Here is a 21,123-nt window from a genome sequence, read left to right as displayed (position 1 = left end):
GTAGCAAAACCGAGCCAGGAGGCACGCTATGAGGAACCATATATACGTTTGCGTGCGTGCGTGCGCGCGCGCGGTACACCGACGTCTGGATATAAAGTACCTAAAGGGGGAATCATGTACAGGCTTTCTATCCAACAGAGCCGCTTTCGTAATGCCGTCGTTCCTCTCTCAGTCTCGGTCCCAGTCTCATTCACGCCAGCCATCGGAGGGAGACCAGTACCAGCCAACCAAACAAGTAGTTCAGGCAATAGGCAAATACCCCCTGTTCTTCCAAGTCGACCCGTCAAACTGCACCTCGCGCACCCTTCCGCCCCCGGCCTGGAAATAGCACCGGCTCATATCGTACGCGCTACCAATCTCCCCATACCCGAAGTTGCTGCCGGCCCAGGCCGCGGGCGTCACGCACGCGACGTCGGTCCCCGCGTCGGCGCCGCCAAAGGCCTCCGGGTACTGGACCGGGCCCTTCCACCCGGAGTTCTCGCCGTCCTGCCAGACCATGTTGACGGCGCCCTTGGGGCCCACGTACAAGATGTACGTGTTGACGAAGTTTTCCGGGTTGTCGCCGGACCGCGCCACGGTGAAGGCGGCCAGGGGCGAGTCTTCGGGGATGGTGAGACCGTTCAGGTTCTTGGTCAGGTCGCCTGGGATGACGGTCAGTGACAGTACTCGCACGCAGGGCTTGAGAAAAATAGAGAAAGAGAAAAAAAAGAGGAACAGAGCAAAACAGTAGGAAAAGGGGGGAAGATGGCGGCAACTCACCTTTACCCCAAGCCGTCCTATTCAGTCCCCCCTCGGAGTGGTCCGCCAAACTGTTCCCCACCTTCCCATCCCCCCTCCTGAAAAGGAACCCGCCCGAATTCCCGTACTTGCTCGACGCCGGCACCACCACGAGCCCCGAGTTAGGGGAGGCCGTCACGTTGGCGCCCTGGTCCTCCCAGAAGGGCTTGTTCTGCTGGTTCACCCCCCAGTACCGGGTCCAGCGCAGCTGGCCGCCGGTCCCGGCGCCGTCCTGCGACAGGAGCGAGGGCCAGTACGCGCCCAGCCGCGAGCCGGGCGCGGCCTTGACGGGGTACTTGTTGAGCTGCCCCCCGTTGCCCGCGGCGCGGACGCCGGGGCGGAAGAGCTGGAGGCGGATCGTGTTGGTGGTGTCGAGGTAGAAGAGCTTCTCTTCCCCCTTCTGTTTTTCGGGGGCGTTAGTTAGTTGCCGCAAGAAGACCGACTGATGGTTTTTGGACAAAGGAACTCCTGGAGAAGGGAGGACATAAACGTACGATCTCCCTCGACTCCACCGACGCCGCCGCCGCCAACGACGTGTTCACCGCGGCCTTGTGCTCCAGCTGGTCCAGCAGGACCGGCCGCCGCGCGCCCCACCCGCCGTCCTCGCGGCTCGAGAAGTTGGAGTAGCGCAGCAGCTGGTCGGGCCCCTGGTAGAAGAGGCGGATGTGGAAGTCGGGCCCGTCGCGCCAGCCCGTCACGGCGAGGGCCGAGCCGGGCCGGATGGATCTCAGGGGCGCCGAGGGCGGGGCGGTGTCGTTGCCGCTGTTGCCGGCGGCGGTGTCGCCGTCGCCGTCTCCTGACGATGACGAGGGCTGGGTGTTAGAGGAAGAGGAGTTGGCAGCGCGGCTGCCGAGGACGCCGCCTAGCACGGCGCCGATGATGGTCAAAATGGCCGCGATCACGCCCAATATAATCCATACGCGTCGCCGATTCGGCTTCTTCGTGCCAGACATGGGTGCCGTCGCCTCAGCTTCGGCGGGGTAGGTCGCGCCGCCGCCGCCGCCGCCAGCCGTCGCAGTCGCCGGGTGCAGCCCTCGTCCATTTTCGTATTTGCCGTCGCTCGTTACAAGAGCAGGCGCCGGTGCCGCCTGCAAGCCGGGCGCGGCATAGTGCTCGTCGGGGAAGTAGCCGCCGTTGGGCCCGGGCTCTACGGCCTGCTTCGTCGTGTCTTCGGCCTCGACATCGCGGTGGAGCTGGAGGCCGGCGGTGTCGGCGCGGGCGTCCACTTCCAGGCCCGGCTGGTCTTGTTGCTGGTGGTGGTAGTGCTGGGAATAGTCGGTCGTCGGTCTCGCTGCTTCGTGACGGTGGTTGTGGTTGTTGCTCATGGTGAGCATCGAGCAGCGAGCAGTGGATATTAAGGATATTCAATCATTTGGTATGAAGGGGGAGGCAACAACAAAGAGGAAACAGCAGCACGTCAAAACTAAAGGGTAAGCGTGTGGAAATATTCCCACAAACACTGCCTGACTGCCTTTCCCGATCCCTGTCTCCTGCCTGTTTGCTTACGCTGTGCATTGCCTTGAGTCTCCAATCGAACTGTCCCGTAGTACAAGAACAGGCCGTTGCTATTCCCATTCCTGCAGTAACTTAGTGCTGACGGCGCAGCCCGCGGCAATCTCACGAGATCCCCACCGGCGGTGCCCCCAAGTAGAAATGGATCGTCGGGAGGGGGTCCAGAGGACGGCACCTGATTTGGCAGGGCTGCGCCAAGACCCGGGGCTGGTCGTGATGCGATGCGCAGAGCAATGAGCCGTGAGATTCGCAGTCTTCTGCCATGGTGAAACGCGATGGCTTCCACTTCTTTTCATTTACTGATCGCGATGATGAGGTACTCTACGCTTTAGCTGCTGTTCATGGATCAATGTTGGTGTTACATATGGCCCTCGTCTCAATTGCTCGGACAAGATGAATTCATCACCTGAAGAAGAACAAGGATGCTATCATTCACGCAACAGAGTGCAAGTAAGCACCGCCCATCTTTAGCGGGCGGGATCCCCCACTGAACCAGTAAATTTAGGGCGCAGTTGCTGGCCTGTACAAGCATGTAAGTGTGTGTTGTGTGTGTGTGTGTGTGTGGACTTCGAAATACGGCGGGAATACGGGCAACCCCGGCCTGGTCCCTGACTAAAAATTCCACGCCTGTCCATTTGGTTGGTCTTTTACTTCACAGATCGCCTCTGAAGAACCAAAGTCAGCATTCATTGCCATGTGCCGTGCCGCACCCGCCCCAAACGCGATGCCGAAATCACGACGTAATAAGCACTTACCTGCAGCACCAAGGACCAGAGTTATTACAGGCAGTGATGTCACAGTGAGCGCCCATTCCCGATTCCGAAGCATGGAAGGTACTGATGTAAAAGTGAATTTGCTTGCATTCGCCAGTGACCGACCGACTTTTGGACAGACACAAAACTCCCCTCCTTGTCTCCCTCTTCTCTTTTCCCCCTTGTGAGAGATTCTTGGAACTACCTATGTAACCAACCAACAATACTCAGTAACAAGAGAGAGAGAGAGGAAAGCCTGAAGGACGAAAAAACAAAACAAAAAAACAAAACAAAAACAAATACCCAGTTATACTGATAACGATATAACCATTCTCCCTGATTTTCGCCAGCGCAATGCCAAAATTGCCTTTTGAATTCCGTAAAAAGCCTGCCTCCCTTGGAGCAGGCAAAATCAATGCTGGCCCCTCCAGGAAAACCACCATGGATCAATTGGTTTCCCTCCCAAAACGCCCTCCCAAAAAAGTACAGTAAAGACGTATTAGGCTAAAAGTACCCCACGGCCTTAGAGTAGCATTATACAAATACACTTCTTTCTCTTCCTCCTCCTCCTCCTCCTCCTCCTCCTCCTATACCCCGTCCACCACCATCCCTTCTGGCCGGCCGGAGCGGAGCAGCAACTTCCTATTCGCCCGCCCCCTTCCTCCGCACCTTGATCAGCTCCGCCACCAGCTCGTCCTTCTGCCGCTCCCCCTCGGCGATTCGCTGTCGCGCCGCCGCGCGGTCCAGGTTACGGGCCTCGCGCTCCTGCTTCAGCTTGTGCTCCAGCTCCCGCAGGCGGAACATCCACTTGTTGTCCTGTCCGGGCTGCGGCGAGCCGCCACCGGCGCGGTTGGTCCCTCCCGGAGTAGACATCTCCCCGTTCGAGGTTCCCGTCCGCTGCTGCTCCAAGTCGGGCGGCGCCAAGTTATTCGAGGCGGTCCGCGTCATGGTGCTGTTCCGCGACTTGCTGCTACTGGCCGAACTGACCGTCTCGAGCTGCGGGGTCGTCTTGCTCCTGGGAATACCACTGCTCTTGCGGATGGGTCCCGTGGGGATGTAGGGGCTGGGGCTGCCAGCATCGTCGTCTATGCTTTCTCGGCGGCCGTTTGTGGGCTGGTCGAAGTAGCCGCTCACGGCTCGCGTCTTGGCATCGTTGGCTCGCTGGAGCGTGGCGTTCTCGATCTTCACGGCGCGGTAGGCCGCTTCAAGTTGCACGATCTTGGCCGTGCTGTTGAAGTCTCCGTTGACGATGCCGTTGCGCACAATAGTCTCCAGGCGATCCAGCTTCTTGATGCGGATGTCCAGGTTGTTTTCTAGTGACTGGTACTCCTTCCAGAGATCGTTCTGGACGGCCTTGATGCGGGCATGGAAGCTGCCGGTCAGGCTCTCGATCATCTTGACAGCAGCGAGCAGGTTTTTGCTGAAACCCGGCAGCATGGTCGTAACGGCCTCGAGACTAGGCAGCGCCCTCCCATTGATGAGACTGTTGTTGTGTGCCCAATCGGAACCACAGAGGCTCGACAGTCTCGTCCACAGGATAAGGAGCAGGTTGTTGCGCTCCGTAAGTTGATCCCTGAACGATGTCTCGAGCTGAGCAATCTTCTTCTTGTCGTTGGCCCGAGCGGTCTCCAGCTCCATAATGCGACCGTCCTGGTTATTGACGGTGCGCGAGACGTGCTGATGCGTTCGCTGGAACGTGTCGAATGCGTTCTTGGTGTTGCGGTGGCCCTGTCGTTCCTTGTCGAGCAACTCCGCCAATTTGCGGCTCTCCAACCCATGGGACTCCAAGAGGGCATCGCGTTGCTTGATGATGCGATCCTTCTCCAGCATCGCGGCCTTGGAGCTGTTCAACTCGTGAACCGTGTTCTCCAGTTCGCGCTGCAGCGTGCCGATAGACTTGAGCAGACTGGACCGGGTCCCGTTGAGGTCGCCGAGAGCCTCGCGTAGGTTGTTTTCGAGCTCAATAAGCCTCTCTTTCCATTCCGTCGCCTCGACTTCTCGGCTGTGCAGGTTCTTGCGTAGCCTGCGCACCTCGTCCTTGGACGCAGTCAACTCCTTGTTCAGCTCGTTGACAAAGTGTTGCACCTCTTCCTTCTCGCGCGAAGAGATCAGCTCGTGCTGCTGACGCTCCTTAAGCAGTCTCAGGTTCAGGTCCTTAACCCGTTCGCGCTCATCGCGCAGATTTTGCTCGACGCCAGCCACCATGGCCTCCAAGTCTCCAATGCGGATCTTGTCGGCCTCTTGCTCTTCCCGTAGGAAAGCGATCTCGCCTTGGCTGGATTCCTGTTGGACCCCAAGGCGGTTAGCCTTCTCGTTGGACTCCAAAAGCTTGGCCTCCAGCTCTTCTCCCTCGCGGTTAGCTTCGCCAAGTTCGGCTTCGAGCTGTTCAATGCGTCGGTGCTTCTTGTCCTGCTCATCCTCCAGACGGATTATCGCATCGCTCATCTTGCGCATCTCTTCTTGGAGAGCTTCGAAGTTCTCCTGCCGATCCTGCACCTCGACTTGCAACCGGTGTATCTCCTGGTCCTTCTGATCGGCTTCGCCCTCGAGCGCTTCAATCTCTTCTTGGGCTTCCTGCTGGAGCGCTTTGAACTCCTCTTCTATGACGGACGCGTCTTGGAGTGCCTGGTCGCGATCGGTCTGCATTGCCATTAGATCGTTTACGGTATTGTCGAGCTCTGCCTGGATAGTCAAGCGGTCTTCTTCCGCCTGTTGCTTCGCTTCCAAGGCCACCTCGAAATCCCGCATGCAAGTCTCCACCTCGTGCTGAAGTTCCTGATTCTTTACTCTGAGCTCGTTGACTTTATCCCGCTGTTCGGCAAGCCTATTCTCGAAGTCTTCTCTCTCAGGGTCCTCCATGTTCATAGTAAGTTTTGTCCGGGCGCTGCCTCGCGACTGGGACCTCTCGTGGGCGCCGGCGCGTGATGCTGAACGATCAAGCAGCGTATCGATGGTGGAAGGCGCAGGGCCGCCACGCCGCGACGCCAGCTTGAGATCTTCGATCTCTTGGTAGAGCCTCTCTTTCTCTCGATTTCGGGATGTCAGCATAGAGGTCTGGGCGCCAACTTCGCGACGTAGCTCGGCGTTCTCGTGGCGCAGCTGATCCGTCTCCCGTCGCAGCTCATCGACTAGTGTCGTAGCCTGGGAGCTGGCCTGGTCGAGGTCTCCAGATAGACCAGACATGGGCCGGGACCGAGAGGGGGATTGAGGCCGGGGCTTTCGCGTGATGTTGTATATATTCGTAGTGTGATGCATGCCACCCGGAGTAGTAGCAGTTCCGCCCGTTGCGATGTTGACTTCCTGTTTGAGGCGGAAGATCTCGTCCCGCAGCTTCCTGTTGTCGTCATCGGTCTGCTCGCGTCTTGCCGTCTCCTGTTCGAGTAAATCTTTGTAGACGTCGGCCTCTTCTTGGCGACCTAGGCTGTCTCCGACCCGTTCGCCAGCCTTGTCGCCCATGGCCTTGACCACCTCGGCCAGCTTCCTCTTCTCTGCTTGCGAGGCCATGTTCTCGGCCTTGAGCTGCTCTATCTCGGTAACGTACTCTTCGACGCGCTCCCGCAGGTAGTAGAGCTCCTCCTCCCGCTCCTGGGCGTCCGGGTCGTAGCCACCGGGAGTAGTGCGGCCATCGGAAGAGTAGCCGCTCCTGGCGGTACTGGGCCGGTCCTCGTCGTCCCGGTCGCGCCACCGTTTCTCGAGGTCCTTGTTCTTTTTCCGCAGGACTTTGTTGTCGCGCTGGATGACGGCCAGGGAGGTCTTGAGCTCGACGTTTTCCGAAATCATCTCCTTAACGCCTGACTCGGAAAGCTTGTCTAGCCGGTCGGACAGGAACATGACTTTCAGCTTGAGGTCGAAATTCTCCTTGGACAGACGCTCAATGGTGCTCGACTGCTCCTTCAGCGTCAGGTTCCTCCCGTTCTTAGCGGTGGTTCCGGGGGCTGGAGCGTAGTCGGAAACCTTGCGCAAGGGCTTGCCGACCTTGGGGGTTTCGAGGCCGGATTGCGTCTTGTACTCGCGGGCCAGCGACTCGGGGACCTCGACGTTGCGCACATGTCGGGCAATGACCGTGTCGGTAGGTGCCAGTAACGCGCCCGTCTTCTTGGGCTTGGGGGTGGTGAAAGAATCATCGCTTTGGCCCGGGACGGGGGATAACGAGTTTGGCGGTTCGCCGCTGGGCGGCCGTTCGACTTCATCCAAAGGCTCCAGAGGCTCGAGGCCTCGGACGGGTTCCATGTCCTCAATGCCGGACGCCATGCTACCCATACTAATGGAACGCGCAAGCATGTTACTCATGCTACGCTGCATGCCCATGCCGTAGGCCGGAATTGAACCCCCAGACTGGATGGCGTAGTCGACACCCAGCCCTACCGTCACGTCGCTTTCGTTATCGTCGTTATCGTTATCGAGATTGGAAGAGGTGGAGGAGCGCTGGCTTGCATTCCGACTGCGCAGAAACCGGGGCCGACTGCCAAACCGGAGAGAAGCTTGGGCGGACGCGCTTCCCTTGGAATCTATGGAGTTGTCGGTGGACTTGGACTGATCAGCCTCCGAGGTAGAATGGCGGGGGAAGTACGGCGCCACCCGCGCCCGAGTCATCGGGGCAAGGGATATCTAAATGCGAGCTGTTGTGCCTGGAGGAAAAGTCTTGATCGTCTTGTGGGGTCGGCTGTCTTTGGTCGGCGGCGCTCGAAGTAGCTCGAGAGGCGGTACGTGCGGCGGCGTTGGCGGCGGGCGAAGACATGGTCTCGAGGGCCAAAGTGGAATGGCCGGCGTCAGCATCGTCAGCGGTCAAGGTATCATTGGCGGGATTGGTCGTTTCGGTGATGGAGATTGCGGGTTGGGCAGCGGGTTGGGCTTGGTTGGGGGGCGACCGGGGCGTGGTGCTGGTGGGTAGCTGAGAGCTATCATGCAGGTCGCTCTCATTGGCCGCAGGCGAGGTATCTGCATGCGATGGTGACGATCTCGAGTCTGCGTGGCCATTTTTGCTCTTTATTGGCGTCGTGGGATCGGACTCTGCTGCTCCGGTAGGTAATGTGGACGTGGGGTGCTGGTCATGGTCATCATTGTAGGCTGGCTGCTGCTGGGCTTGGTGCTCCCTGCGCGTGGTGGAGGCCGAGGGTGCAGGCGACGGGGTTTTTTGTTTTGATGGCGTCGAATACGTAGGTGTCGTCGATGCCGGGTGCTGGGCCGGTGACCTGGATGGGGGAGATCGGGGGGATGAAGCTCTCTTCGACGTCTTGCAGTTGCGCGCGGACCTGTTGCTCCTCCGCCATGGAATCGAGATGGCGATCCTCGTCCATGCTGATGGGCTCGACGTAGCTGCTGTCGGGCTGGAGGTGTTCTCGCGACGGGGGCTGCAGCAGTGGTATGTTCTCTTTCGCAAATGCATGCGCCGGGAGCGCAATCGTGGGTGTGGCCGACGGTTTCGCAGTCGAAGGCTCATGGTCGTGTTGCTCGGGGTCGTTTTCGCTGGGCGGCAATGGTTGCCCTTGTCCATCCGAGCTACCAGGGATGGGTTGGCGCGACTCGGGGGATGGGGATGGGGATGTCGGGGCGGGCGAGGAACGCGCCTCAGACGGCCTCTTTTCGTCAGCTTCCATGGCGGAAGGGTGAGTGTGTTGGTATGCGCTGTTGCCCAGGTCACAAATGCATGCTCGATCCGGGAGGCAGACGATGAGGTCGTCAAGATGGAGCGAGATAGCGATTCAATGAGGTGTGTTCAACATGGAGGGTGGGAATTGGAGGTGCAGGTAACTCCGTACTTCCTCCCTCACTGCTCGCTCACCTGCAGGCAGGCTGCACCTGCGCCAGACCCGACCACACTACAAGCCGTCCGGGTGCTAAAACGAAAACCCACCGCCCCAAACTTCCCGCGCCTTACCTCGAGGAACACTAGAACGAAGCAGGCTTCAATCAATGCATTTGAACAATCTGATCAAGCAATGTTTCCGATGGGCTGCCTGGAAAAAGTATGTAATCATGTCGGAATGCCAATTTGACACGGGCAAGAAGACAAAGACGTAAGTAAGTACGGGGGGCAAAGGGGTGCAGGTCGCACTATCCTCATTTCCCCGACCCATCAAATGGCCCCCGGGTAGGAGTTAGGAGTCTGACATGTGGTTTTCAGTGTTCCGCCGCATCTGGCAGGAAATGGCGGTGCCAAGGGTTTATTTCGCAAACACCATACCGTCGACCTGACGCAGGACTGACTCTGCTTCCGGCTTCACGATCGCATGCACGCTCGCAAAATGCGGCTTCAGCCGCGTATCCAGAATTGAGCCCACCCGAATCGGTCGCCATAGTACTACTACACGCAATTGGAGGGTGAGGTCTTGAGCCCCGAGATTTCTTCTCCAGTCTCTTCATGCATACAAGATCACTGCGAATGCTGCAGGATGTAGGAACAACAAAGGGGGTGGACAACAGCCGATGCATTTTGGTCGCGTTCAATTCGCCAGCGCAATGACGCACCGCTCGGGCCTCTTTTCCGGTTGGCCAGAAGCGGCATCCCTGCTAGAGACACTACTGGACACCTAAAGCCCCTGTAGGTCCAGCACGTACAGGTACCCGCTTAGTGGGCTGGCGCTGTTGCTGGGACACCAATGGAGCCAATTCCAGTGCCCGGAGGATTTAATGCAGCCGCGATGGGCTTAGAGCCCGCCCAGCACACTCCACTGCGCTGAGCTGACAAAAGACCAGGAAAAGGCGGGCTGTCTCAGGCCATTATTGAGTCTTCGAGAAATGTTCTCGATGCTGAGTCCAGGCGACATCAATCAGCAGATGCGTATCCATCTTGTCAGTACAGCAGATGCCCCAAAAGGCTATTCCCATTGTACACGTCACATCCCAGCCACCCAGCTCAAGTGGATTCGCGATTCAACAACAGGCAGGACCTAACACTAGCTGCAGCGTTGGACACTGGGCCACCGTAAAAGCTGCGTTGTTCCTTGCGGCTGCCAGGCTGTCACATCGCAAAAAGCAATCAACCTGGTTCTCAGGGTCACGATCGGAGTGCGGCGACAGGTAGGGGCTATCCGGGTGTTATCGAGGTCTGGTACCGATTGGCAACGTCGCATCCGAACGGCACAGGTCGCTTCGTATCTGCAAGCATCTCAGCCGTATTCTATCTTATCCCGATAGCCTACCCAACTAAAATCCCCGACATCTCAAGCCCTCTGCGAAGTAGGCCATTTTGCCCGAATTAAATACTGAAATAATCACAGCAAGATAGAAATAGCATGGCTTCACGCCTTGGCACTTTACGACAAAGTATCCACATATGAGACTTGACCATAGGAGAAAGTTAGATACGATCTTTCGCGGTGTACTTGTGATATAATATTGTCAGGGTACGTACCCATATTCTCTACTCCTACGCGTTCATACAAAGGGCCGGTGTAGCTATTCGCATCCCATATCTCGGAATGGGGCGTCCTATACCGATCGCCCCTGGCCCTATCGCTCCGGCCTAAGCGTCAAGCCAGTATTACGCATACACCTCATCTTCATGTTGTATGCCATAGCAATATGGGCGTATCGCTTGGACAATACGGTCTTTAGGCTTGGACCACACCGCTACCTGATTATACCTTACGATCAACGTACGAACGCACTTGGGGATTTCCCCTTTGTCATCTTATCAGTTCAAACTGTCAGAACGAGGACAAAATTTGCTATGGATTCCTATCAAGACACCAAAGATATAGCGCTTGGACTATGTTGATGCAGAAGCATGTGAAGCGCGAGGTCAGCTCAGGGGTCATCGCGGCTCGATTTAGCTTGAACCAGCTCCCCTGGCGAACCAGCTGCCGACCCGGGTCAAGCTTGACGAACGACATTCGGACCCAAACTACCTCATTGGAGAGATTGTACTTAACATAGAACAGATCCTCAACCTGGGCACAGTCCGTGTCACAGCTGGGCGTTGGGTGGTGGGTGGTTCGGCCAACCACCCGAATCCCACGGACTGGGCCACGTGGTTTGGTATTGTTGCATATAGCCTGCTCTGACACTGATAATCATCTTACCCTTGACTGTGGTTTGACTACTCTTAGTTCTTGGTTTTACATTAATCTCACGTGACCCTCGAAGTGACTATTTTGTCCACGGTTGGTCCGTTCTTCACCATGTAGGCATGAACACCAATACCCTCTGCCAATCTGCACGTCTGTATAATTTCCAGCTTTAGACAGCTGGTATGAGGAAAACCTGTAGCACCACCTTGTACTGGAGTAGCGCCTTTAGCAGCAACATAGCTACTCGAGACACATCTTCCAGAATGAATTTTGGGACTTGCCCCTATCTTCCTTTGTTTGGCATTCCTTAACACGTGGCCGTCAACTCCCTAACTAACAAGCCTTGGCTTACCCCTGGCGGTCGAGTCTCTCTAATCTGAAAATTTCATGCTGTGTACGATAACGTCATGCATGTCTCTAGCTTTTACGGCTAAAAAAGTAGAATTCTTTCTCGCTAGAAAATATATATGCAGCGGCTGATATCTCCTGATATCAACCTATCCAAACCGACAACGATCTTATGGGGTCTCGCTGGGCGGCTTTCATACCTTCTTCAACTGTCTAGTTTATGTGAAAGTTGTCTACGTGAAGGACGGGAGTTTGCTCAGGCCAGCGTAACATTTCCCCTGAACCCCTTCGTCTGCAAACGGCTTCAAGCGAGTGGGTCGTTCTATCAGCTGCACCTTGACGCATCATGGCCCCAGCCTTCTTTGATCCTTCATGCTTCATGCTGCCTTTCTTTCATGCGTGGTACCTAAGTGCATGTTTGCTGTCTGAAAGATTGAAGTGCAATGAGGAAGCGTTTGGGAGGCTTGTACCAAGGCTGTCCCCTGGCAACACATCTTCCCCTCAGGCTATCAAACGGGGCATCGAATGGTAGCCTGGTGCATCTTTTCTAATCGGCTCCAAGGCCGAAAGAATTCCTAAATCACTACCTGAGCTCCATCTGCATAGTTTAAAACAGCACAGTGCCGCGTCTCCCTCATGACTATGTGCTCTTTGAGGCATGTTGCACTCCTGGAAGCGCACCGTTTGGCGAACCTCTTTGCTCAGTTTTGCGATGCTCATGCTCACCTCCAAGGCAACCAGAACAGATATGCCATTCATTGTCTCTACAGCAGCTATGAGATACTTCCCAAGATTCCCTGGGGCAATTGAAACCAGGAGAAGAGTAGGAGCATTTGGATATAAACCATCTCCGTTCTCCTCTACCCTCCCAAGACTTTCATCCATACTCATCCTCACGCACACACACACACACACATCCATATTGCTACCTACGCATAAATCATTGGATAGTCTCTCGGTCCTTCATTTGCTATCTTTCTACAATATTTCGCCCTTGTTGCAAAGCATCTGACAACAACATGGACTTCGGCGAGCACCCCTACGACCGCTACGACCCCTACGACGGCGAGTCTTGCCTAACATCCTCTACCGAGTGCCTAGCCATCGTCCCCGCCCCCGCGATCCATCCACCGGGAGGCACCGTACCCCCCTCCGTCTACACGGGTGCCGACTTTGACCGGTTCGACCACCCTCAGGTGAAGTACCTGTACGCCCGACGCGACCGCGTCGACTGGTCCGAGTACTCCAACGCCGGCAAGGAGTTGGCCGACCTGGAGCAGCGCATGGCCAAGTTCAACATTGTCCACCGCAAGAAGCAATCCGAGAAATACAAGTGGTCTACCTACTCCATCACCATCCGTGGCCGACCGCTCGAGACACTGGCCGTGGTCCTGGCCGGTTACCCCGGCATCGATACCACCAGAGGCGTCCTCGAGCTCTCGGCACCGTACAAGCCCATCCTCCACCGTTGGGAGGCTCTGAAGAAGTATCGCGACACGGTCGACGATGCAGCGCGCCGCGAGGATGCGTCCCTGCTCATCAAGGTCTTCGACGGGGCCATGGCTGCCTCGGGCGAGGTTCTGTCGTGGCTCTACAAAACGGGTACTATTGCCCACGACAAGCTGGACCTGGTCTTCGCCTTGGGCGACATCGTGGTCATGAAGTCCGCCGGCGTCACGTCCGCATACTACCTGCGATCCTTCACATCTACCCAAGGGGTGCCCCTGGGCTGCTGAAGTCGAATGCATCGATTGGAACGGGAGCTACTTTGGTTTCAGATCGGTGGTTTGTGGCATCTCGGCGTACGATGGGGAGCAGCCGATTGCTTCTCTTCCCATCTGTCCTCTGAAATGGAGCCCGGACAAGCGAACCCTCGTGGACAGTCTGGTGGCCCGAGGCCGCAAGTTTGAGGCGCTACGCGGGTACCATTTCCAGTACTACGACGGGCTAGGCCATCTCAATTGGGATGCGAGCGGCGTTGCAGCACAGGGCAGTGCTATATCGGTAAGTCATGCGGCTTGGTGTATCTGGTAAGACCCAACTAGAATCTCTCGCTAACCACCCTCGTTGTAGATCCGTGGCAGAGTCGTGGTTGATGCCCACGCCTTCTACGAGTGTCAGGTGGGGGTTGGCAAGCCGGGCTGGCCGGACCTCGACCGGCGTGTGCCGATGTTTGCTCAACCACCTCCGCAGCAGCAACGTGCCCCCGATTTTAGCAGGCGTCCTTACCGGGACCAAGGTATTCCTGTCCCTGGTGCCTCTGGCCCCATAGAACATGGGCATTACGCTGGTATGTTCAGACCTCAAGACGTCAAAGTCAGGCGCAATGTCGTAGACCAGCCGCCGTTGACCGACGAGCAATGCATGGTAACCCACACCCATGTCAAGGGCATGGCTATCGACACGCGGCAGTGGTGTAAGTACTAGTCCCCTTCGTTGCAACCACTAGAAAGAAAATTGCTAACCTCTACGTCATATCGTACCATACTTGCAGCCGTATTCTACGTCGACGACCTGACCGACATCGACTGGCGCCCCGAGATCTTCCAGCGCCTGGTCCTCCCGGACGGCATCAAGGAAATGACCCTGACGGCCGTCAAGCACAAGCAGGCCGCCGACGTCGACGTCGACGTGGTGCCCGGCAAGGGCCGCGGCATGCTGCTCCTGACCTTCGGCCCCCCGGGGACCGGCAAGACCATGACCGCCGAGGCCGTCGCCGAGGAGTGCCGCGTGCCCCTCTACGCCATGAGCGCCGGCGACCTGAGCACGGACCCCAGTGAGGTCGAGATGGCGCTGGGCAGGGCCTTTTACTGCTGCACGCTGTGGAACGCCGTCATGCTCCTGGACGAGGCCGACGTGTTTCTGGCGAAGCGTACCATTGAGGGCTTGGAGCGGAACGAGCTGGTGTCAAGTAAGTTCCCACTCATTGCATAAAATATCCCTGATCCTTTGTGACAAGTCAAGAGAGGAAGAGTGAAAGCGAAAGCGAAAGCAATTTGCTAACCAGGCGTCAAACCACGTCCGCCAACAACATCAGTCTTCCTCCGCAAGCTCGAGCACTACCAGGGCGTCCTCTTCCTGACCACGAACCGCATGGAGAGCGTCGACGCGGCCTTCCAGTCGCGCATCGACCTGATGCTCCCCTTCGACCCCCTGACCGAGGCCGCCCGCGCCGAGGTCTGGCGCAACTTCGTGGCGACCAACGGCGGCTCGGACCGGTTCGGCATCTCTTCTGACGACCTCGCGCAGCTCGCGGCCATGGACCTCAACGGGCGCGAGATCAAGAACCTGGTCAAGACGGCGCTGGTGCTCAATGTTGCCGAGAACAGCAATGATGAAGGGGCGAACGGAGAAGGAAAGGGCAAGGGCAAGGGCAAGGTGGCGGGTGATAATCTACTGAAGCTGGCGAAGATGCGGATTCGGGCACAGCAGCTGCTCAAGGAGTAGGGAATGACATAATAAGGGATGTATTGTTCGAGTTGGGTTTTGGTTCGGATGTTCGGGGAGCTTTCGGCTTCAGCGACTGCCGTTCGGCAATGGAGCCATGCTCAAAAAAGACAGAAAGAGAGTGATTTGGGATGCTGATATGATTTACTGGGGAAATAACCAAGTTCGCTCGGAAGAACTCAAGTCGCTCGCTTGAGCTGTACCTACACCAGCTCCGATACTCAGCTTATGGACGTGGCTCGTTTGAGGATGTCATTGGAGCTAATAAGCACACATACGATTTGGGAGTAGAACAGGAACGCATTCATCCCAGCCATTCGTCGGTTCCGAGACCCCAGTGGCCTTCAGGAACAGGAACGGGTCCCTGACGGGCGCAACCTTGGGTTTGTAATCGCTTGCGAATGTGACCACGACGATTTGATGTCATAGTCAAGGAGGCACCCACTTGATGGAGCGATCGGTCGATCGGTATATCGCTCGGCGAAGAACAAGAAAAGATTGGGAATGCAACCTTCACCAGGTTTTCTTTCATTCCTAGCCTCCAATGTGAACGTATCACAGTAGATAGGGAATGCTTTTGCTTCTAAAAGTTAGTACTCTGCTAACCCAAGTACAGGAACCGGCCATTCATAACCTCCTGCGGCCTGTCGATCGCCGTCTACGCGACAGCGTGAAAAAGAGCCTTCTCTTTCCCCCACTTGCGCGGCTGAAAGACGGGGCAAGGAAGAGGAGGAACGTTCGGCCCTCTCGGTGTTTTCGGTTCATTGTCGTACAGGAAAGGGTCCCAAGTCTGCCAGGCACTAACGGTTAGGTGCCAGGGGCAGGGCTTCATCGTATCGCTGGCCGAGATGATTCGGACAGCTTTCCAACACGAGGATTCCATACCTTGGGGTTAGGCGTGGAAGAGGAATGAGGCTAGTGTGGATACGAGAAACACCACGGGCAGTCATGATGAATGATGACTTGATCTCTATGTGTTCCCCAATGACTGAAGTTTCTTCGCAAGCAACTGGCCCAGCAGTGGCACTCGAAAGGGCAACTTGGTCCGGGCTAACCGGTAGTCGCTGAAGGAAGCTAGAGAAGCTAGCAACGGCGCAGTACTTGTAGTGTGTGCGAGGTATTTTGAGTGCTTCTTGAGGTGGTGGATGCAAGACGATGTAGCAATGTGTAGATCTCTTGAAACCGACTGGACGTTGGTCCCTCTTCAGCCGCACCTTACCCGTCCAGAGCTGGCGCTGGGGCGGAATCCACAGCCGGTGGCCGAAATCGAGGGGCAGAGGGCTTGGCAGATGGTCAAGCCTGGTCGCCGACGAACCCCCGCGGAATCAACCCAGCCAAGGGTTTTTCGTCTCTCGACCCCTCCCATCGGTCATGTGCTTCTGGACTGCAATGTTTTTGGTATATCGAGATCAATGACGATACCGTAACTTGAGAGAAGTCGGATACGAAAGCGCATGGGCGCCCAGCCAGTACTGCACGGCGCAGTGGTTTCGTTGCTGCTGCACGTAACCGGCCATCTACCTGGTGGGCATAAAAGTGATTTGGCTTTGCAGATGCATGAGCTGGGCGGGTGGATGATGTCGCATTTACTCTCTCCCCGTCGCTGGAGAATCAGATGACAGCTGCATACCCGGACGCACAGGAAAACTTTGAAGGCGAGGCGGTGCTTCGTTGTCAGGAGCTCTCTCTCTCTCTCTCTCTCTCTCTCTCTCTCTCTCTCTCTCTCTCTCTCTCTCTCTTTTCACCTCCATCATCATGATTCTTCATGTATTCTGCAGAGTGAAACCTTTCGAAATCACGTGGATCTGGAAAACCTAGCAGCAGGCAGCCTGGGCGGGCTGAAGCTGAGAAGGCCAGCCGGGCCAGTCACCCACAAAAAAAACCCGCACATCACAATGAGCGGAAGCTGGATAGAACGCTGTCGAATCCGGTTTTTGCTCGCTAGTTCGGCCCCGGAGGGCAGGACGACAGTGGGCCAGCCGGACACCCCTTAAACCTCGACAGGTAAAATCGGTCTACTGGTACTCTGTTACGTACGGGAGGACGGGTGCCTTGATTGTCAGCTCTATTGATCTACGCGTCGGTATTTTTGGCAACCAATAATTCCAGAATCAAGACCGGACGGTACTGCTAGCAGAATCAATATTTTCCGACTCGATGCCAATGGCCTCTCCAATACGAAGTTGCGGTCTGTGACGTGAACATCTATTTCTGCACCCGCTAACCTTAATGGCGGCGAGACGGCGCCTCCGGAGAAGGGCAACAGCCAGTCACAGGTTGCGACGGTAAACTGTAAACCTTCCCGCCCGCTAGGTATGCAGACTCGATTATGGTGATTCTACAATGCGCTCAGACTGGATAGCAGGAACGGACTTTGCGAGTCAGGCCTGTCAGGTTCTCCGGCGTGTCAAGCTGCGAAAACCCCTCGAGTCGATCAGAATAGTGGAAACAGACAAACGCTACGCAGACTACGTACAACGACCCAGTCTTCCCGCATCGACGGCGCGCAGCATTGTGTGTTCCGCCTTATTGGTCGAGAAACAAGACGCCGGTCGTGAATTAAGCATTCCTGTTACGTTCTGGAAACCCGGGTTCCTGATGCCTCCATTCCGTGGGAAGGTCTTGGCAGCGTGGCTCTCGTGATATGTGGAGAGGGCGGTTGGATGTGGCTCTGGGGGGGGACGCTTGGTGATCTCGGCCTTTTCTCATGGCACCGCCTACACCACGTCAACCACGCTCATGCGGCTGAGAAGACCCCTCCACAGGCCGAGGAGTGACGTTCCCTATGACACAATGCTCGATAGTGAGAGCAATAGAACGGCCCGCACTCGGACACGTCCCACACAATGCCGCCCTGCGATGCAGACGCAAGACATGGTGTATATCAGGCAGGCTCCCACCACCCCCCAACCTGCAAAATGGAAGAAGCATCTCCCATCAAGCCAATCATCGACAGCAGGGTCTCTCACCAGAAGCAGAAGAAGAACCACACTCGCTTGTGTCTTCCCCTCTTTCCTTTCCACGCCGTCTCTTCTTCGTTGGACTAGCAAGAGTCTCTCTTCCTCGTTTCCCAGCAACTACACGACCAAACAGCCATGCCGAGCAGCCTAGCGATGCTCGCCGCGCTGGCGGGCGGCGCCAACGCCCTCGCCTTCCGCGCGGCCCCCGGAGGCTGCGAGATGACCATGACGACCTCGGGCTCCGTCAGCTACCCCGTGGGCCAGCACGGCAGCGGCCAGACCAAAGCCGGCGCGAACCTGCCGCCGACGACCTTCAAGATGGACGGTAACGGCGGCCTCACCGACAGCAAGGGCCGCGGCTGCTGGTTCACCCCGCCCACGGGCGTCCTGCAGTGCGACGTCGGGCAGCCGGCCCAGGGCGGCTTCAAGGTCGACTGCAGCGGCGGCGTCTCGTACCAGGGCGCCACCACCTTCTACCAATGCAAGGTCCCCGGCGACAAGGGCGGCGCCGTCAACGTCTACTCCAAGCCCGACCAGGGCCACGACTGCAAGGAGATCAAGCTGAACGCCAACGGCAACGGCTGCAAGCCGGCAGACTGCACCCCGCCTACGAGCTACCAGGTCCAGCCGCCTCCCAGCAGTGCTCCTCCGACGAACTACCCGGTCCAGCCGCCTCCCAGCAGTGCTCCTCCGACGAACTACCCGGTCCGGCCGCCCCCTAGCAGCGCCCCTCCTAACAGCGCTCCTCCTGCGCCGCCAGCCAGCACCGTCACTGTCCCTGGCTCAGCGCCGCCCGCGCCCCCGCCTTCTACTGTCACAGTTTCCGGTTCCGCGCCGCCTGCACCTCCGCCCCAGACCGTGACACTTTCGGGCTCTGCCCCTCCTGCACCCCCGGCCTCAACCGTCACGGTCCCTGGCTCAGCACCTCCGCCCCAGACCGTAACCGTCTCCGGCTCCACGCCACCTGCTCCCCCACCCCAGACTGTGACAGTTTCCGGTTCCGTGCCACCCGCTCCCCCAGCCCAGACCGTCACAATGTCCGGCTCCGCGCCGCCTGCACCTCCAGCCCAAACAGTAACAGTAACTGTCCCTGGCTCCGCACCCCCTGCTAAGACCGTGACGGTTCCTGGTTCCGCACCTCCGGCTCAAACCGTGACGGTTCCTGGCCAGTGCCCGTCGGCGTCCGCACCCCCCGCGCCTCCTGCTCAGACCGTCTACAAGACTGTCCCGGGCTCAGCTGCTCCCGCGCCCCCAGCTCAAACAGTCACCGTGTCCGGCTCCGCGCCGCCTGCGCCGCCTGCCCAGACTGTGACTGTGCCCGGCCAATGCCCGTCGGCTCCTCCTGCGCCCCCGGCCAAGACCGTAACTGTGCCTGGGCAATGCCCATCCGCATCCGCACCCCCGGCGCCTCCAGCCCAGACTGTGACCGTCCCTGGCTCAGCACCACCGGCTAAGACCGTGACTGTGCCTGGCCAGTGCCCATCTGCGTCAGCACCCTCTGCGCCCCCTGCTCAGACCGTGACGGTTCCTGGCCAGTGCCCTTCGGCGCCGGCAGCACCACCAGCCCAGACCGTCTACAAGACCGTTCCTGGATCAGCTGCTCCCGCACCCCCGCTCAGACAGTGACCGCCCCTGGCCAGTGCCCGTCGGCCCCCCCCTGCGCCCGCGGCCAAGACTGTTACCGTTCCGGGCCCCGCACCCCCGGCGCAAACCGTCACTGTCCCTGGTCAGTGCCCGTCTGCACCCCCGGCGCCTCCTGCTCAGACGGTAACCGTCCCCGGTTCGGCACCCCCTGCCCCTCCTGGCCAGACTGTAACAGTCCCCGGGTCCGCTCCTCCTGCTCCTCCCGGACAGACCGTGACCGTCCCCGGCTCGGCACCGCCTGCTCAGACCGTGACGGTTCCTGGCTCGGCCCCTCCTGCGCCTCCTGCGCCCCCTGCCCAGACTGTGACCGTTCCTGGCGGCCCCACTGGACCCAAGGGCCCTCCCGCCACGTCCCCCACTACTGAGAGCGAGTGCACCTCCGAGGCGACTGTCCCTGCTACCCAGCCGCCTGCTGGCACCCCTCCCGCCCAGTCACCCCCTGCCCAGTCGCCTCCAGCCCAGTCTCCCCCGGCGCAACCCACCACGCTGAAGCCCGTCCCCTCCTCCCCGACGGGCGGTTATCCCACCCAACCCACCGGCGGTAACCCCTCCCCCGGCGGCCCCCGCAGGACACCATCAGCATCCCCCCTCGTGCCCGGGCGGCATCCGCAACGCCGGCGAGCTGACGACGCCCAACCTAATCATCCCCGTCGACAGCAGCCAGCCCAGCAAGGCCCCCCGGCACCTCGTACAACGGCCAAGTCTCCGGGACCGTGTCCTCCGTGTTCAACTTCGACATCCCGCAAGCTCTGAAGGGCAAGACCTGCACCGTCAAGTTCCTCCTCCCCGCCAAGGGCACCATGGAGACCTCGGACTTCACCCTCTCGGGCAGCGGCGCCGTCGACTTCGCCAAGCTGAGCCAGGGCGTCGACAAGTCGGCCTCGTTCAGCACCTTGCCTTCGGTCGGCACGCCCCTCGGCTCCCAGACCGTCCAGCCGGGCAACGCGTACACCGTCGGCTCGTTCCCGTGCCCCGCGGGCGATGCCGTGGCCATCAAGATGTCCAGCGGCAGCGGAACCAGCCTGACTTGGTTCGAGGACTACAACCCCTGCCCCGTCGGGCTGTTCATCACCACCTCTTAAATGAGGGTTTTGAGGGTGATAACTTGAGAGAGACAGGAATGAGGAGGAATGAAACAGATATATGACTTTACTTTCTTTTGTAATACTTTTTTAGGCAATCACTTCTTCACAGACCCCGATTAGCCGCACACAATCTACCTACACACACACACACACACACACACACACGGTGATAACGGTAATGTTACGACGTTTTGGGAAAAGGAAACGGAAAGAAAACGGAAAGGGGAAAGGCGCTAGGGTTCTCATATTTCGGGATGGGATCCTGGTACTACAGTTCTACAAGATATTTTCGAATAATACATTCAGTTTCCTGACCGATGATTGCTTCGTAAGATCTCCGCCAGTGAAAGTGGTCAAAATCAAAGATCCTTGTTGGACCCGGCAAGGACAGTACTGATCAAGTCGGGAGACTTGGGGTCGTCTAGGCCTGCATTTGTAGACAATTATAATATCCGCTTCAACGGTAAAGTCCAGCAAGACTCCATGTGCCCAATGGCTCGGAGTATGGTGAGAATCCAAGTGATGCCTATCAGACCCCCAGAAAACTATTGCCAAGTTTGAGATTCGTGGTGTTGAGATGGGTACT

General features: G+C 57.9%; 4 protein-coding genes across 4 annotated transcripts; 2 read left to right on the top strand and 2 right to left on the bottom strand.

The window, feature by feature from the left end:
• Positions 1–240: 240 nt before the first annotated feature.
• PG986_013988 (uncharacterized protein) lies at positions 241–2,102 on the bottom strand (the record flags this gene model as incomplete). Its single annotated transcript, XM_066850210.1, has 3 exons — positions 241–678; positions 716–1,177; positions 1,221–2,102. 3 exons carry the CDS (start codon positions 2,100–2,102, stop codon positions 241–243), a joined length of 1,782 nt encoding a protein of 593 aa, XP_066694353.1.
• Positions 2,103–3,683: 1,581 nt separating this feature from the next.
• Positions 3,684–8,638, bottom strand: PG986_013987 (Anucleate primary sterigmata B; the record flags this gene model as incomplete). The annotated part of the gene is made up of 3 exons (XM_066850209.1): positions 3,684–7,541; positions 7,612–8,085; positions 8,198–8,638. The coding sequence occupies 3 exons, from the start codon at positions 8,636–8,638 to the stop codon at positions 3,684–3,686; spliced, it is 4,773 nt and encodes a 1,590-aa protein (XP_066694352.1).
• A 3,782-nt stretch (positions 8,639–12,420) lies between these two features.
• Positions 12,421–14,848, top strand: PG986_013986 (uncharacterized protein; the record flags this gene model as incomplete). The annotated part of the gene is made up of 5 exons (XM_066850208.1): positions 12,421–13,079; positions 13,180–13,405; positions 13,475–13,817; positions 13,896–14,312; positions 14,409–14,848. 5 exons carry the CDS (start codon positions 12,421–12,423, stop codon positions 14,846–14,848), a joined length of 2,085 nt encoding a protein of 694 aa, XP_066694351.1.
• A 3,095-nt stretch (positions 14,849–17,943) lies between these two features.
• Positions 17,944–20,534, top strand: PG986_013985 (uncharacterized protein; the record flags this gene model as incomplete). Its single annotated transcript, XM_066850207.1, has 3 exons — positions 17,944–19,392; positions 19,618–19,993; positions 20,110–20,534. The coding sequence occupies 3 exons, from the start codon at positions 17,944–17,946 to the stop codon at positions 20,532–20,534; spliced, it is 2,250 nt and encodes a 749-aa protein (XP_066694350.1).
• Positions 20,535–21,123: the final 589 nt, after the last annotated feature.

This window comes from Apiospora aurea, assembly GCF_038362705.1.
Source record: "Apiospora aurea strain CBS 24483 chromosome Unknown utg000009l_segment0_segment0, whole genome shotgun sequence".
Classification (NCBI taxonomy): domain Eukaryota; kingdom Fungi; phylum Ascomycota; class Sordariomycetes; order Amphisphaeriales; family Apiosporaceae; genus Apiospora; species Apiospora aurea.
The sequence above is the reverse complement of the archived record's forward strand: the minus strand, read 5'-3'. Positions and strand labels throughout refer to the sequence as shown.